Source organism: Falco peregrinus, chromosome 8 (genome assembly GCF_023634155.1).
Source record: "Falco peregrinus isolate bFalPer1 chromosome 8, bFalPer1.pri, whole genome shotgun sequence".
In the NCBI taxonomy this organism is placed as follows: Eukaryota; Metazoa; Chordata; class Aves; order Falconiformes; family Falconidae; genus Falco; species Falco peregrinus.
The window spans coordinates 42047768-42065304 of NC_073728.1; the positions used below are offsets into that span (position 1 = coordinate 42047768).

The 17537-nt window shown below is 39.7% G+C and overlaps 1 protein-coding gene across 1 annotated transcript in view; it reads right to left on the reverse strand.

Annotated features, from left to right (window-relative positions):
* Positions 1-17537, reverse strand: part of NEB (nebulin) — a 131311-nt gene that overhangs the window by 63235 nt on the left and 50539 nt on the right. Inside the window, exons 47-67 of the mRNA XM_055812137.1 lie at positions 16252-16563; positions 15376-15579; positions 14899-15003; positions 14697-14804; positions 13414-13725; positions 12515-12718; positions 11646-11750; positions 10832-10939; positions 9959-10270; positions 9314-9517; positions 8759-8863; positions 8151-8258; positions 6875-7186; positions 6258-6461; positions 5075-5179; positions 4789-4896; positions 4089-4400; positions 3369-3572; positions 3070-3174; positions 1330-1437; positions 354-665 (exon numbers count right to left, since the gene is read on the reverse strand). Of these exons, the coding sequence (XP_055668112.1) occupies positions 354-665; positions 1330-1437; positions 3070-3174; positions 3369-3572; positions 4089-4400; positions 4789-4896; positions 5075-5179; positions 6258-6461; positions 6875-7186; positions 8151-8258; positions 8759-8863; positions 9314-9517; positions 9959-10270; positions 10832-10939; positions 11646-11750; positions 12515-12718; positions 13414-13725; positions 14697-14804; positions 14899-15003; positions 15376-15579; positions 16252-16563 (3957 nt within the window). The remainder of the gene's footprint in view (positions 1-353; positions 666-1329; positions 1438-3069; positions 3175-3368; positions 3573-4088; positions 4401-4788; positions 4897-5074; positions 5180-6257; positions 6462-6874; positions 7187-8150; positions 8259-8758; positions 8864-9313; positions 9518-9958; positions 10271-10831; positions 10940-11645; positions 11751-12514; positions 12719-13413; positions 13726-14696; positions 14805-14898; positions 15004-15375; positions 15580-16251; positions 16564-17537) is intronic.

Genomic DNA, 17537 nt, shown 5'->3' on the forward strand with positions numbered 1-17537 from the left:
CCCTTTTTTTGCACAGCAATGAAATTACCGGTCTTTTAAAGACACTTGTTACATGCAGACCAGTGGTGTGATCTGCAAACAGTCTGCAAGCTACATTCTACAGCAGACCAAAAAAAAATGGCTTCTTTATGAACAGCCTGGAATGTTTCTGGCCCCTGGGACAAAAATACTACTGATTTGGAAAGGGTCATCCAGATGAATTAAAAGAAACATATCAGGACTGACTGCAGGCTCATGAACGTGCATTTGAAAGGATATTTGCAATCCTAAGATTATTGATAATCTTAGGATTGTCACTAAGAAACAGCCTCACACATCTGTCATAAGGCTTTTCTACAGTTACTCTCACTCACATCACTCTGTAGGTCATAGGCCTTCCTTGCATGGATCACGTCATTCTGGTCAGGCAGGCAGGTCCACTGGTGGAAGTACTGGCGGTAGTCAACATCACTGACTAGTGTCTGGCACTCCTTGGCTGCCCGCACTGACATCGCATCGACTGGTATGTGGACCTGGGACTTGGAGTCATGGTACGCCTTCCTGTAAATTCGGTCGTTCTGCAGCAACATGGCACGCGCAGCCCACGACAGCTTGGGGTCCTCCTGGGCAGTTCGGCACCCGATGTAGTGGCCTTTCTGCTTCTCATGCGTTTCTTTGTACTTGTACTAGAAATGCAGAAACGACACTAACAGTCACGTATAGCTCACATGAACATGACAAACAAACAGCTTTTCAGCTTCCTACGTTGTCCCCCCTTTGACACGTTTCCCAGAGGTTCTGCCTTAGCACAGATAAAGCTCTGGTCCACTCAAAAGTCAGGTCCTCAAGCTCCCAAAAAAGATATTCCAGAAGTCACCCATGATTTTTTAAAAATCTCTCTGGTTTTTCTTAACACACGTAAACAATGAAAAATAGTACTGAAGCAGACACCCTTGTGCTCTGTAAGACCACTCTGAGCACCAGCTGCATTTCACATCTTTAGAAAAAATATTTGATAGTGGTGATTACAGGAATTGCAAGAACTCAGCAGCAAGCACAATTGCAGCCCCGCCCTGATCAGCTTTAAATTGTTGTTTGGTGTCTGAAAACTCACTTTGTTACCCAGTGCAAAGAGCAGTCTCTTAAGTATATCACATCCTCTTATTCACAGAGCACTTACAATAGGCAGCTTCAAGCTGCAGAAATAAAGAATTGTTCACAACAGGCTTTAAAATAACACAGGGGCACAAAACCATACAGGACTTCTAGGTGAACCAAACTTCACTTAGTTCTGCTGAGCTGGACACACGAAGAGGCAAACACAGCAACCAGACTAAGAGAAGACTGTACCTCACTAGCAATGTCTCTGGAAGCCTTGGCATGTTTGATGGGAATGGCATCAGCTCTCATGTCATAGCTTTTCGCCTTGGCCTCATCCCAATCCTTCTGATAGTGTTTCTGCAAAGAAAATTGATCACCCTTGTTATGCGCCATCAAGACTCTCTGATACCAATGCCTTTTCTTAAAACCTACTCTCTTGGAACTAACAGCTTGGGTGCTCTCTTTGCCCCCTGTAACTAGCAGGGTTACAATAATGATCCTGGCAAGTGTCTTAAGAGAAAACTCATTACTCAAAGTAGGTACAAGATCAAACCCACAAAGAGGCAGTTGAAATATTCCTGAAAACACATCACTACATCCCCTCTAACAGACTACTGCTGACCGCATGTATGAGCTCACCACATAGGCCTCAAGTAGGCATCCAGCTGACAGGAGTGTACACCTCCACAGCTAACACTGAATTTTGTGTGACTGTTCAACAGAGATTCTGCTCACACACACCTGATTGCAGGGTCAGAGCTACTGGGGACAAAGCATCTGTTCTACTTAAAAAACATACCCAGACCCTACTTAAGTTATGAAGCTTCCTGACTGCCACTAGAGGCTTCTTTATTTACCAGCCATTTTTAGTCCTACCAAGACAGTGAGTGTAGGCAGAGAGCCTCAGTCCATTTACAAGACTGAACAGAAACCAAAGTGCCTTCCTGTATCTAGAGGCACCCAACCTGTGCAGGTCATCAAGCCTAAGAACATGAGGGCTCCTTCTTTGGTGGCATCTCAGTCCACAGAAGCTTGGTCAGCTCAGCTGGCAACTTTTATTAGTTAGTTATTCATTAGTACAAGTGGGTAAATGATGCACTTTTTAGTTTATTTTTCATGACTCTGAAAATTCAGAAACTGAATGCCATTGCAGGTCAGACTATAAGGAACTCAGAAAAAACACATTAATCAAAGCACAAGCAAGACAAAAACAGGGGAAGTGAAATGTCTGTTGTAATTGCACTTGAAATATTTCACGTCTAATTCAATCACATCAGGTACTTTGGAAAAATATTTAACATACTATCAACATCAAGAAAGATTGGGAGTAAATAGAGTTTCCAGGCAAAGCCCCAGTCAAGTTCTGCTGAAAATGCAAAATGGGAAATGTTTCTAGCTTTGCAGCATCTCCAGTGTGTTAGTGCCATTGAACCAGTGAGCGAAACAACACAGATCTGCAAAACAGGTCAGGGCTGATGAGCCTACAGACTCAAAAAACAACTCCACGAAAGTATTTGCCAGTTTTGTCCAACAGAGAAGGAACTGCATGGAATCGCACACTGAATTTTGGAGCTTGCTCACAAACACACAACCTGTCCTGCAACGCAGGCAACTCTGTGAGTCATTCCCTCAGGAATCTCTGCAGTTTAGGACAAAAGTTATCAGTGCTGGCATGTTCCATGAAAGCAGTTTCATCAATTTCACATTCACATGGATGAGGGAATACAATGGCATATATTTCAGCTCAACGCCTCGGGCCTACTTGCTTAATGATTGTCTGATTGATAAACAGTGCTCACTGGTTCATCAAAAACTCTCTCGGCCTAAACTGTCCCTAGATGTAATCTACTTTTAAAAGCACATTAGAGGATGGCATCAGTACACAACCATTTACAGCAAAATCTAGAAGACACAGGCCAAAACCTGGAAGAACAATTGTCACTCTCAATTTTATAACACTACATATGCATAATGATTCTATTCTCTTACATTGCTGATGTTGAGAGCGTTGACTTTGGACTGCAGCATTATGGGAGTATCAGAAGGCATGGTAATCTGCGTCTTATCTTTATCCCAGGCTTCACGATACAGATGCTGCGGAGAAAGAACGCATCATCACATTTCACTATGGTTTGAACACTGGAAAAATGCAACCAACAGGAATTCTTTGGTAATTCTGATTTGCAATACTTTCCAATTAGTCATTCCCAGGGTAGAAATTCTACTCTCCACCACAAAGAAAAGAAATGTCATCACATAAATCAAAGGTAAACGAAAGGTAAGCTTACGTCACTGATCTGCAAAGCATTGATCTTAGCCTGGACAACATCTGGCGTGTCAGTAATGCTGGTGAATTTCAGCTCGTCTGGTCGTGTGCGGTACAGCCTTTCATTCAGGAGTTCCTGGGCTTTCTTTGCTTTGACCACATCCACAGAACCTTCTGTCAACCACCCAATGCCTCGCAACCATTCCAGGTCTGACTTGTACACGTTCTGTGAATAAACCAAGGGTTACTCATGTTGCTGCAACAACATTATGTGCAGAGAGGTTTTGTACAAGCCTTTCCCCAGGCTCCTCCTCGTACAGTTACACGCAAGCAGTCAAGGAGACTGTGGTGTACCAGGTCCTTCCCACACACAGCTGAATCCCTTTTTTGCACAGCAATGAAATTACCGGTCTTTTAAAGACACTTGTTACATGCAGACCAGTGGTGTGATCTGCAAGCAGTCTGCAAACAGTCTGCAAGCTACATTCTACAGCAGACCAAAAAAAATGGCTTCTTTATGAACAGCCTGGAATGTTTCTGGCCCCTGGGACAAAAATACTACTGATTTGGAAAGGGTCATCCAGATGAATTAAAAGAAACATATCAGGACTGACTGCAGGCTCATGAACGTGCATTTGAAAGGATATTTGCAATCCTAAGATTATTGATAATCTTAGGATTGTCACTAAGAAACAGCCTCACACATCTGTCATAAGGCTTTTCTACAGTTACTCTCACTCACATCACTCTGTAGGTCATAGGCCTTCCTTGCATGGATCACGTCATTCTGGTCAGGCAGGCAGGTCCACTGGTGGAAGTACTGGCGGTAGTCAACATCACTGACTAGTGTCTGGCACTCCTTGGCTGCCCGCACTGACATCGCATCGACTGGTATGTGGACCTGGGACTTGGAGTCATGGTACGCCTTCCTGTAAATTCGGTCGTTCTGCAGCAACATGGCACGCGCAGCCCACGACAGCTTGGGGTCCTCCTGGGCAGTTCGGCACCCGATGTAGTGGCCTTTCTGCTTCTCATGTGCTTCTTTGTACTTGTACTAGAAATGCAAAAAAGTAGTATTAAAAGAAATAGTGAATCTAAGATGAATTTCTCATTATTTCATATTGGTATAGATTACAAATAGTATTTGTAGTGTTATGAAATATACTCATTTAGACTTCAGAAATGCCTAACACATTCTTGTTCCACATCTTCTGTTTATTTTCATTATAGTTAATTATTTTCTAATATATGCTTAATGTCAGGATTTATAATTTAATGCTCCTTTTGGAAACTGTTGCCCATTTTCTTTCAGCAGTGAATTCTTTGTTAGTAGGCTTTCAAGATGGGTCTGATGTATCATGTTTTTTCAACATTGTACATACATTATTACTTCACTCTTGTTTCTCAAGCTGACTGAAAATAAATGTAAAGGAAGAACATACTTCACTCGCAATATCTCTTGATGCCTTTGCACTTCGGATTGGAATTGCATCAGCTCTCATGTCATAACCCTTCTTTTTTGCCTCTTCCCAGGCTTCTACATAAAGTTTCTATACAAAAGATAACAGAAAATGGCTTCTTAATATTCTGAGAAATAGAATTTCTACTTTTCATTGTTTTTTCTTAAAATTGTAATGAATGCATGTTTTAGACGATCTTTACAGTTAAAGAAATGCTTACTTCATTTCTGAATTTCCATTACTTTAGTATATGTTTAAAAGTTCTTACATGGCTGACATTAGCTGCATTGGCCTTCGCTAGCAAAATTGACGGTGTGTCAGGCATGACATGAATAGACGTTTTGTCTGCATCCCAGGCTTCTGTGTATAAACGCTAGGAGACAGGAAAACACATCCCTTTAAAAAAATTTCTTTATATGTGTCATGATGGAAAGACTGCAAATTTGAAAGTAATATTTATCAAAAATATATCTGTGATATAAAAGAAAACTAATCTTGAAGCAGAACAAGATATATCTATATCTCTCTCTCTATATATATAACAAAACTAACACATTTATCCAAAGAAAGTACTTTACAAACTGTGAAGGCTAGCTCAAGCAAGCTTTAAATAACCAGACATAGCAAAGATCAAGGAGGAAACTTTGTCCTTCCTCATTATTTCTCAGGCTATAGTTGGCACAGCAATTGATCGATTTAGGATTGCTGGAAAACTGCTGTAGGAGGAAAACTATAGTCATTATTCTGCCGTAAATGTACAAGTTTTTTGATTGATGTTTCTTATTAAAGAGAAGGAGTAGATACTTTGTGTCTTGCGTCCTGCAGGTCTGAGATAAATTGCAGAAGCTGCGCTTCCAGATAACATCTGCTGTTTCCTCATAGGTTGTTCATCATGCAGTATGACATTCAGTTAACAATACATCATTATAGCAGCTGCAGTAAAAGCCTCAATATTCTGCTACATCCTATCTTATAGCATGGTCATGGCACCACCACCTCTGGACATACCATAACACCTTGCTGGAATGTAGTTTCTGCAGATTTCACAGTATTGCTTAAAAACCACAAAAAATTAAGCCTGTTTTATCAGAGAATAACTTTGTATAGTAAAGGAGCATTAACAAAATAGGAAAACCATTCCAAACAGACATGTAAAAATAGGATTTCAGTTTAGATGGGAGGAAGAGGGAAATTCACCAGAATTTTTAATATTACTCTTGAAAAAGATATGATTTAGGTGATTTTTTTTCAGACATTTTTAATCAGTGTTCATGTTGGACAGAGCCCTCAGATAAGTGCTTTCCTATGCAAAAGCTGAATTTGGACATTCATTTTGTTTAAGTCCACAATGAAAGTGTTTAGCCTTACTTTTTATTGTATTTTTCACCTCACAAACAAGTTCTACTAGCTAGTAATGCTAGTGATTTTGAAAAAAAACCCACCACCCTCACCTTGTTCATTATCTCAGCATTTTGTTTGGCTAAGACCATGGCCAAAGAATCTGTCACACTGGTAAATTTAATTTGGTCTGCTGGTTGACGATATTTCCTTTCACTCAGGATTTCTCCAGCTTTCTTGGCTTTCTCAACTTCCATGGAACCAATAGGAACCCATCCGATACCCCTTAGCCATTCCAGGTCTGATTTGTAAACAGCCTGAAAAAAAATTGAAAGTTCATTATGTATGTGTAAGTGTGATCAAATATTAAAATAATTATAAATAAGCACATCCTAATCTATATGAAAAATTGTATATATTTCTGCATAGCAGTAGGATATGGGTTTGTGAACAATTGTTATTTTAGAAGATACAGTAAAATAATAATAATAAAAAAAAAAGAATGAAGTTATTGAAGAATTCCACAAATACCAGAGTTACACACGTATTACACCTCAGGCTAAGGACTGAGAAAATAGGATTAAACATAAACTTGATGTTAGAATATTAAACATTTCACCTTTATCAACATGTCTGAGGTGATTAAGGCATATTATATATCTTTAAAAAATTATAATGCACAAGACCAAATATATTTAATTATGTATTAAAAATTCAATTATTTACTCACATCACTCTGTAGATCATAGGCCTTCTTGGCATGGATAACATCGTTCTGGTCCGGCAGACAGATCCACTGATGCAGATAGTGGCGGTAATCAATGTCACTGACCAGCTCCTGACATTTCTTGGCCAACACAATTCCCAGCATGTCCACTGGACTACTAAAGTGTGTCTTGGTCTTCTCAAAGGCTTTCTTGTACTCCCTGTCACTCTGGATCTTGGCTACGTGCATTGACCACATCATCTTCGGATCATCCTCTATGTTACGGGCTCCAATATGATGGCCCAGCTGCTTGCGATAGCCTTCTTTGTACTTGTACTGAAATAATGTACATTCATATTCACATGGTATATTTATAAATTTATAAATAATTATAAATAATTCACACAGTTTAACATAATCATTAGTATTTTGTTTAGAGAAAAATATGGTTTAGGTCTTTCTACTCTTTTAGTAGTTTTCACATAAAAAGGATTTTTATTACAGAAATCATTATCTCTGATTTTTTTATGTAACTATATCACACTTAATTAACTAAACACTTAATGTCACATCCTTACTAAAAAGTTTGATATTCCACATTCTTTTACTATTAAGATTAATTGTAAAGATTCACTTATTTTAGAAATTTATTACAAAACACCTTGATGAAGACAGTCTGAGTTGGTCTTAATACTAACAGTTAAATATTAATCATCATAGAAAAACAAGGAGCATAAAAAGCTGTTTTACTCTGTCTGTTAGTGATATTTCCTCATCCCAGAAGCAAAACTTGTCAGTCATTATGGGGGTTTTCTCCTGTTTTTTATATTCACACATCATGAATTTCAGTATGACACTTAAACAAAACTATTTTTTCTTCAGGAAAAGACAACAATTCAGAACTTTTAGAACTGATTTACTAATATATCTATTTTGGGGAAAGATTTTAAAGTATTTCCTATTTTGAATCAGAAATTAATTTGACTAACGCTAGCATAGACTCATAGGCCTTACTGAGTACCCTGCTTGAACATCCATGGACATTAATGGAACTGTTACAGGGGGCATAGAAATAATCCTCATTTTCTGTATTTATTAGTGTGATATATACCTCAGGCATAAAATACTGTCTACTTAACTCCTTTCATGTAGTAAACGCATGCTGAAGAATCACTGGATTCCAGTATTACCTATTCTATAAACTTAAGATATTACATTAACAAACAAATGAATATACATTCTGATTCTTTTCCATTATCAAATCCATACAGACAGGATAAAAAAAAAATAAAATGCTTACATCACTGGCAATCTCTCTGGATGCTCTGGCAGCTTGAATAGGAATGGCATCAAAACGCAAATCATGACCCTTCTTCTTCGATTCCTCCAAAGCTAGTTTGTACATTTTCTGTGAGAAAAAATATTCACGTTTGTTTAAAAAAAATTTACCATTCAGTTAAGCACGTGTGTGCAATAAAACAAATTAAGTCCCTAAAGAATATTGTTAATGTTTAGGCAACTTAAATGTCTGAACATAGCTCTATCTTCTCTAGAAAATAAAATTAAAAAATGCAGATTTCAAAGAACTTATAATTGTATTGTTGATGTTTGGAAACTGGAAATCATTTAGGGAAGGCAAAGAAAGAAATATTCTGAAAGATAAATTATTTATTTCCATACCTTGCTATAGAAATGATTTCTTAGTTATGGCAGATAACATATTCTAAAGCCCAATTATATACCCAGGAGGTAAATTCTAGTGAAAGAACAACTCTGATTTTAGCAATGGAGCTGTCAATTTGTGAAAATAAACAAAACAATATTATAATATTTAATTAAAAGTCAGAGATGACAAAATTGTACTTGTAAGAAATTGTTTAATTCTCTCATTTCTTCAGTTTTACTCACCTGACTGTAGTTTACTTGGTTTTGTTTAGCTAGCAGGATTTCTGGTGTGTCAGGCATGACATGAACCATGGTCTTATCTTTATTCCATGCTTCAGTGTATAAACGCTAAGAATACAGGAAGAGATTAGTATTACAATCCAAAACAAATTAATATCTCATTAAACAAGTACAACATAGAGCATACTATGTAAATTGTAAGAAATACAGCATGAATAAATGGTTACATATTTAATCAGGTAGAGATACCATTACTAAAAAGATAATTATCTGAGGAAATTTAACAATGCTTAGAAAATTGCCACATTACTTAAGGGTTATTAATGCTCAATGCACAGACATGTGAAAGAACAGATTAAAACGTATGCAGAATATCATGATGAAGTTGAGCCTTCCATTACATGGCCTAATAGTTTTGACTGAAATAAGCAGAGCACACCATTTGAAAATGCATCTTCTCTGAAATTTAGCATTACTTGTGATCGTTATATTTCTAGACCTGTTACCAGAGCTTAGGCAGAGACTGCTGACATGTTACCTAAACAAATCAAGACTCACCTTATTCATCGTCTCTGCATTCTGCTTGGCTAAGACCATCCCTAGAGAATCAGTGACGCTAGTGAACTTGATTGTGTCTGGAGGCTGACGGTATATTTTGTCACTCAAGATCTCTCCCGCCTTCTTGGCTTTTTCAACTTCCAAGGAACCAATTGGGACCCAACCAATGCCCTTTAACCATTCAAGGTCAGACTTGTAGCAGTTCTATCACAAAAAAAAAACCCAGAGGTAATTCTAAAAATAATAATACAATTTACAGAGTACATCTTTTCAAAGTTAAGTGAACTCACTATCAAATTTTAATTAAAATAAGTTCAAAATCCTGAATAAAATCTAAGAAAAAATAACTGCATTTCATCTACATTAAGGGTGAAATCATTATTGAATTTTCACAGAATGATAATTGATAAATAGCCCAAATTCTGGAATTACAGAATTTAATTTCTGTTAGTTAGTTATTTAATTTATTTAATTTATGTCAATTAGTTAGCATATACAGTTGGAGATCGGAGTTTCAGTTAGCCATGAAACTTAGAAATAAGTATTGAAAATTTGGCTCTAGCACATTGGTATGTTATGGCCTCATTCACCTATGTAAAATATCTAATACATTTCTCACCAAAAATTAAATTGCAAAGAGCTTACATCACTCTGGAGATCATAGGCCTTCTTAGCATGGATAACATCATTCTGGTCCGGCAGACAGGTCCACTGATGCAGATAGTGGCGGTAATCAATGTCACTGACCAGCTCCTGACATTTCTTGGCCAACACAATTCCCAGCATGTCCACTGGACTACTAAAGTGTGTCTTGGTCTTCTCAAAGGCTTTCTTGTACTCCCTGTCACTCTGGATCTTGGCTACGTGCATTGACCACATCATCTTCGGATCATCCTCTATGTTACGGGCTCCAATATGATGGCCCAGCTGCTTGCGATAGCCTTCTTTGTACTTGTACTGAAATAGAAGTTAAGATACTATATAACACCTCTAAATACCAGTTACTCATATTAAGTATTTCTAATAATAAACCCTCTAAATTTCTCTATAATTTACAGTCAAAAAAACCTCACTGTCAAAGCAATTCTGGGGCTAATACCATGGATTCTTACATTAAACTTTATAGAGAATTGTGTTAGAACCATAAATAAAGGTTAGGTAAGTTTTTTTTTTAAAAAAACACTCTTCACTAATATTAACGAGAAATAACCCTCTCTTAATAAGGATCAAATATATTTAATAAACTATAATAATACACTTACTGTTAAGATTTAATTAAAGATACAGGTTTCTGAGTTGCTATAAAACTAACATGACAGCAGCGTTATACTGTCCTTATAACTTCTCAACATTTAATTATTACTATTAAGCCTTCAAACATACATAATAATTTGCTTCCAAAAATCTATTATTTGCGATCACATTTTAATTGATATGCCTTTTACAGAATCCAGCTGATAACTTTCAGGTTGCAGAGATCAGACATCAGCACACAAAGAAAAAAAAGCAGTTTCTTACATCACTGGCAATTTGCCTGGATGCTTTGGCAGCTTGAATGGGGATAGCATCGCTTCTCAAATCATAGCCTTTCTTTTTTTCTTCTTCCATGGCCTGTTTGTAGAGTTTCTAAGTGAAGAATTAAACAATGGGATTCATGTAAGTAAGTTCCATATATTGCATTCTATGCAAAACACACTGCTAGTAAGTACAGTATATTTTAAAAACTGTTGTAAGATTTGTTCTAACACAGTTTTATCTAACTTTCTTAACTCAAGTAGTTACCAGCAGCTGATACAAATTCATATAAAAGGAAAATCATAGTGAATGTATTTAGCAAACGATCTCTTTCTTTCAATACTTTAAATAACATAACATTGGTTACAATTTTAGAGATAAACTATTCTTTTAAACAAGTGGAGTAAAATCTACTTTTTAAAGCCACCTCCTGGTGATGTCAATTTATTTGCCTAAACTAACACTGAACAGTGGAATCACTGCTCTTCAGAATTGTGCTCTAAATTACCTTTTTGGTATTTCCAAAGTTGGAATTATTTTTGTGCCTTCCCAAGAGTATACACACTGGTGAAATGAGTCCCAGAAATTCACTGGAGACACACAACTTCTCATAAAATTTATTCTCAACAGTGCTCACTGTTGTATGTATGCACTACTGTACAAATATGTAAACAATGTTTTTAAAGTCACAATTTTGAGGATAAATATTGGGGGTTACTTAAAGAAACCCAGGGTATCATCTATATAAGTTTTATCAGAATACTGCCGATCCAGACACGAAACAGATCAGCTATGTTTGTAGAGCTAACGCACTCACCACACTGTAGTTTTGCATGTTCTGTTTTGCCAGTGTAATTTCAGGTGTGTCAGGCATTATGTGGATTTGTGTCTTGTCTTTATCCCAGGCCTCAGTATATAAACGCTGCAGGAGAAATAACATATGTTAAAGGGGGGAAAAAACCAGTAACTACTTGGAGATCTCCTACAACATAAGAAGAATTACAGATCTGTACTCCAAGTCTAAAAAATCCTTATTCCTTATATAGCAATGAGATTTTATATTCACTTCTCTAGGTGCTTAATATTCAGGTTAAGAATTAGTAACCTAGAAGGAATGCTATAAAATTCTGTTAAAAAAAAAAAACAGTTAAAAAAAAAAGGCAGAGAATCAGACACACAGAGATCTAAACTCTAGGAACAAGGCCTGTTCAAAAAAGGAAATGTTTGTATTGACATAAATAGGATTGAGACCAGGGCCACAGATTCAGAAAAACTCTTACAATTTAAGTACTACAGGGAATTATTTGAAATACTGTTATGTCAAAGACTGCCCTAAAACAAGTACTTTATTAATTACTAGATTAGTAGATAAACTTGATAATTATTAGATTTATAAGGAAAATAGCTATATTAAAAATTAAATAAAAGTAATACATTACTAGATGCACAGTAGAGCATGTGGAAAGCTTCACAACTGATAATTCCAATTTAACTTGGTAATTTAGAAGAACATATTAAATTCGCACTTGCTGAAAAATAAGTTACCTGTTGATATACTAAGAATGTAACTTATACTTTTAAAGCCTTGCCGTGCTGAAATCTCAACCACACATCTGTATTTCTAGTCCTGTTTCCAAGGCTTAGGCAGAGACTGCTGACATGTTACCTAAACAAATCAAGACTCACCTTATTCATCGTCTCTGCATTCTGCTTGGCTAAGACCATCCCTAGAGAATCAGTGACGCTAGTGAACTTGATTGTGTCTGGAGGCTGACGGTATATTTTGTCACTCAAGATCTCTCCCGCCTTCTTGGCTTTTTCAACTTCCAAGGAACCAATTGGGACCCAACCAATGCCCTTTAACCATTCAAGGTCAGACTTGTAGCAGTTCTATTACAAAATACAAAGACAGCTGTCTCATTAATAGTGCCAGTTAAACATTTCATATATACCATGCACTTTAATGCTTGCTTTCTGGAAGGTGCCTTCCTCCTAGTTCAATCTGCAAAACACTCTCTGTTAGCAACCAAGATTCAGAACCCTATATCTGTCTTCAAGAGATATCACTCCCCCAAGAACATGTTGGGGAATGGGCAAAGAGTAATAGGATTAAAACAAAACCCTGAAGGTCAGTATAAGCTTTTCCTCTAACATTTGTTCACAGCAAAAAAATGGTCACCCACTAAGAACAGCAGGTCTGAATTTAAACCATTTTCTCCAAGAAAAAGAAATTCTCTCCACTAAAGTCACGCAACTAAAAAAAGGTCATACTAGGCAATTTCCTCTTTATGTTCACCTGATCTGTATAAAAAGGTATTAAGATTGTCTGTTATGAAGGATTATACGCAGCTAATTCAATGTTTGGCTAAGTGATTAGACGTATATAAACGTTCATTATACGCAAATGTCCTTACAAACAGATCCATTAACTTCTAAAAATATTATGCCCTTGCTTAGAATAGGTAAAAAAAAACACAATGTGAAAAACACTAAATGAAAGAGACAGCTCAAGCAGCTTCTATAGTTTATATTCCAAGGAAATTACAAACACTTTAGAACTCCAACATCTATCAGTGAGTACTCACATCACTCTGGAGATCATAGGCCTTCTTAGCATGGATAACATCATTCTGGTCCGGCAGACAGGTCCACTGATGCAGATAGTGGCGGTAATCAATGTCACTGACCAGCTCCTGACATTTCTTGGCCAACACAATTCCCAGCATGTCCACTGGGCTACTAAAGTGTGTCTTGGTCTTCTCAAAAGCTTTCTTGTACTCCCTGTCACTCTGGATCTTGGCTACGTGCATTGACCACATCATCTTCGGATCATCCTCTATGTTACGGGCTCCGATATGGTGGCCCAACTGCTTGCGATAGCCTTCTTTGTACTTGTACTATAGGCAGAAAAAATGTTCAGTAAGCTTTAGTCAAGTTTTCTTTTTGATCCTAGCAGGACCTGTGGTAAAACCTCCAGACAACTTAGCATCTGAAACCACAGAGATTTTAGTGTGAGAAAGTATTCACCTGATGAAATGCAGTTTACTGTTAAAAAAAGAATTCATACAGCCTTATCTGACTGATATGGCTTTCACATTTACAAAGACACTACCTGTCCTACATATTAAAAGATCCTACTCAGTAAATGAGAGTAAAATAGTCTCCAAATTATGGCAGTGATATTAAAAGCCCAAAGTTCAATAAATATCGCCTATAAAAAGAACCAGTTAGTGACTGATTCTTCTCACTCTTGAATCACAGTTAGTGATTCAAGCATAAAATAGCATATAAACTCCTATTCAGTCTATTCAGGAAAAAAACCTGGAAGAACACTGAGACAGACCTGGAAGTTTAAACAAAGAAACGAAACACACATATATGGAAAACATTTTTATATTGATATCTAATACCAATAAAAAAAATGTACTTTTAAATTGCATTTATTTTTACACAAAAACTAAGTTTGGGTTTTCTCTTGTAATGTCCAGCTCAGCTGTGTAGCTGCAATGGCAGGGGAGTGCAGACTGGCAGTCCTGAGGCCACCACACCACGTCCAAAGTAGTGTCCAGCACGAGGGGGTGCTGCCACAACCCCAGGACAACGCCGCTTTCAATTGTGTCCAGCACCCAGCTCCAACAGCTACTCCCTCCACACCACCTACACATTCCCCCCACACCACTGCACACCCATAACATGCAGGGGCAGCTGCGGGAAGACCCTCCAGAACCAACTACAGGCCAGCTGAATGGCAATGACAGGTAAGGGCTGTGTTGCCTCCATTTGGCTGAGGATGCAAACCCTGGGCTTCAACTGCAAGCACGAGGAAACTCTCTCAGAGGGTGTGCCGCCGAGGGTCCCCTGTACTCACATCACTTGCAATGTCTCTGGAAGCTTTAGCAGACTTGATAGGAATGGCATCTGCCCGCATGTCATAGCCCTTTTTCTTCTCCTCCTCCATCGCAAGCTTGTACAGTTTCTGAAAGAAAAACAAGCACTCCCCTCAAACAACACTTCTTCCCGGGCACAGCCGTGTCCAGGCATGGACACTGAAGCCAAACTCAACCACCTACCTCACTGAAGTTCACTTTGTTCTGCTGGGCTAGCAAAATACCAGGCGTATCCGGCATAATGTGAATGCTGGTTTTATCTTTCTCCCAGGCTGATGTGTACAAGCGCTGAAAAAATGGAGCACATACATGAGCAAATATGATCACACAAGCACCGGGCAACACAACCTCAAGGAGCTAACCGCCTCAGGGCACTGAAGCAAGGGGCCTCTACTTTGCACCGACTCAGAAACACCTTTTCTTCACACAAAACTTTCTAATGATTCACCTTTCCCCGCAACCCCCCCCCCCCAACTCCAATGCATCCAGCTACTGCCCCAACCGCACAAAACTGAAATTGATCTAAACCGAGAAATACATAGCCCTGACGCAAGAGGATGCAATATCCCCCTTGCAAAACCCAGGCCCTGGAAAGAGAGAACCCAGCGTCCTGGGAAATGCACGCGTTCCCTTCAGGCTGCAAACACAAGGATATCTCACTTGGTTCATAATCTCAGAGTTGTGCTTTGCCAGAACCATAGGCATCGAGTCAGGGATGCTGGTGAACTTGATGGTGTCCGGGTGCTGCCGATACTTCTTGTCACTCAGGATGAGGCTCGCCCTCTTATTCTTCTCATCGTCCAGCGAACCACTTGGGGACCAGCCAATGCCCCTCAGCCACAGAAGGTCAGACTTGTACACGTTCTGAAAGGACAGAGACACAAAGCAGCTCAGCAGCCTCCTTGCTCCATGCAGCCACTCCTCCTACCAAGGCAACCTCAGCCTACCAAAACACATTCCCCTGCATCAACCCACCAGCCACCACAAAAGGGGCTCCCACTAAGCTCAGCTCCCCACAGCCTGGCTCCTCATGACTACAGCACCACAAGCAGCCACAAAATCACCCACAAACCCTCCACCTCCATCTTCTTTGTCTGCCCAGGAAAGACCTGCCCCATTTGGAAATCCCCAGCTGGCAGAGGCATGGGAGGAGCCTTATACCTCATCACCCAACTCTCTTGACTCCGTTTTCTCACATGGCCTGCCTTTGCACATTGCTGGTCCTCCAAAAGGGAATACTTGGCTGCCTTCCCCCTCCCCCGCCACACATAACTCTAGCCACCTCCCGCAGCTCTCCCCCGAGAATGCTCAAGGCAAGACAGGTCTCTTCTGAGACCATAGAGCATGAACCCACACAAACTTCATCCCTGCCCATCCACGATACCAACTGGCAGCAAGACAGTACGGCCACAACACAATCCCAGTCTCACACAGTCAGCCTAGAATTATGCTCCTCATCTTGATGTTCTCTCCAGCAATGGAAGAGAATACAAGAGAGGCTTCTGCTTTTCACACAGCCAGTAATGAAGAACTTACATCACTCTGAAGGTCGTACACCTTTCTGGCTTGTACAACATCATTCTGGTCTGGCAGACAGGTCCACCGATGCAGAGGGTGCTTGTAATCAATGTCGCTGACCAGCTCCTGACATTTCTTGGCCAACACAATTCCCAGCATGTCCACTGGGCTACTAAAGTGTGTCTTGGTCTTCTCAAAGGCTTTCTTGTACTCCCTGTCACTCTGGATCTTGGCTACGTGCATTGACCACATCATCTTCGGATCATCCTCTATGTTACGGGCTCCGATATGGTGGCCCAGCTGCTTGCGATAGCCTTCTTTGTACTTGTACTGCAGGGTTGAAGAGGCTCAGTAAGTTTCAGGCCAGCCCTTCTCCCTTCTCCTGCTATTCTGTAGCAGCAACTGTGAGCAAGGGCTTTGCTAACAGGGCCTGGCAAGATCACCACATCAAGAAGCATCTAAGCGCAGCATATCCCTGCTGTGTCCTACACCTCCCTCCCACCCCACGCCTACACTGGGACACAGGAGGCACAATGGAGGGCCACACGGCAGCTCCAACCAAGCCAGCTCGGGATCCAGGAGCAATGCAGGTCAGCAGACAGGCTCTCCACACAACCTGAGCACCCACACTGAGAAGCCAGCTCTGCGGCTGGGAGGCAAAACTCAGGAAAACCACCAGACTGCTCCAGCAGTAACCTGGGCCTCATCCTGCACATCCCTGATTGCACCCACCCACACAGACCACAGCAGCTGACACACTCCTCAGGATGTCTTATTCCCCCAGCCCAGTGTGTGTCCTCAGCTGCAGCCCTACAGCCACTGAGCTTGCGAAATGACAAGGGGAAACATGACAGTTTTTCAGTAACGTGCATTTTGAGAGCTTATGGGTGAAAATTTGAGACTAAGCAAACAAAGAAAACTTTGTGATTGCTGTGTACTACAGGCCTCCTAAGCAAGGAGAGGTGTTTGAAGAAGAGTTCTTTCTTCATCTGCAGGAAGCATCACATTCACAGGCCATGATCCCAATAGGGGATTTCAACCACCCAGACATCTGCTGAAAATGCAGTACAGCAAACTTCAAGCAGTCCAGGGAACTACTGGAGTACATGGAGGACAACTTCCTAGTGGATGTGATGGAGTGCTGACCAGAGGAGACGCACTGCTGGACCTGTTTCTCACTAATGGAGGTCAAGACTGGAGGTAGCTTGGGCTGCAGCAACCATGCCCTGGTAGATTTAATCTATCCTGAAGGGAACGGGACAGGTAAAAAGCTGAGTTAGTACTGTTAACATTAAAAAGACAAA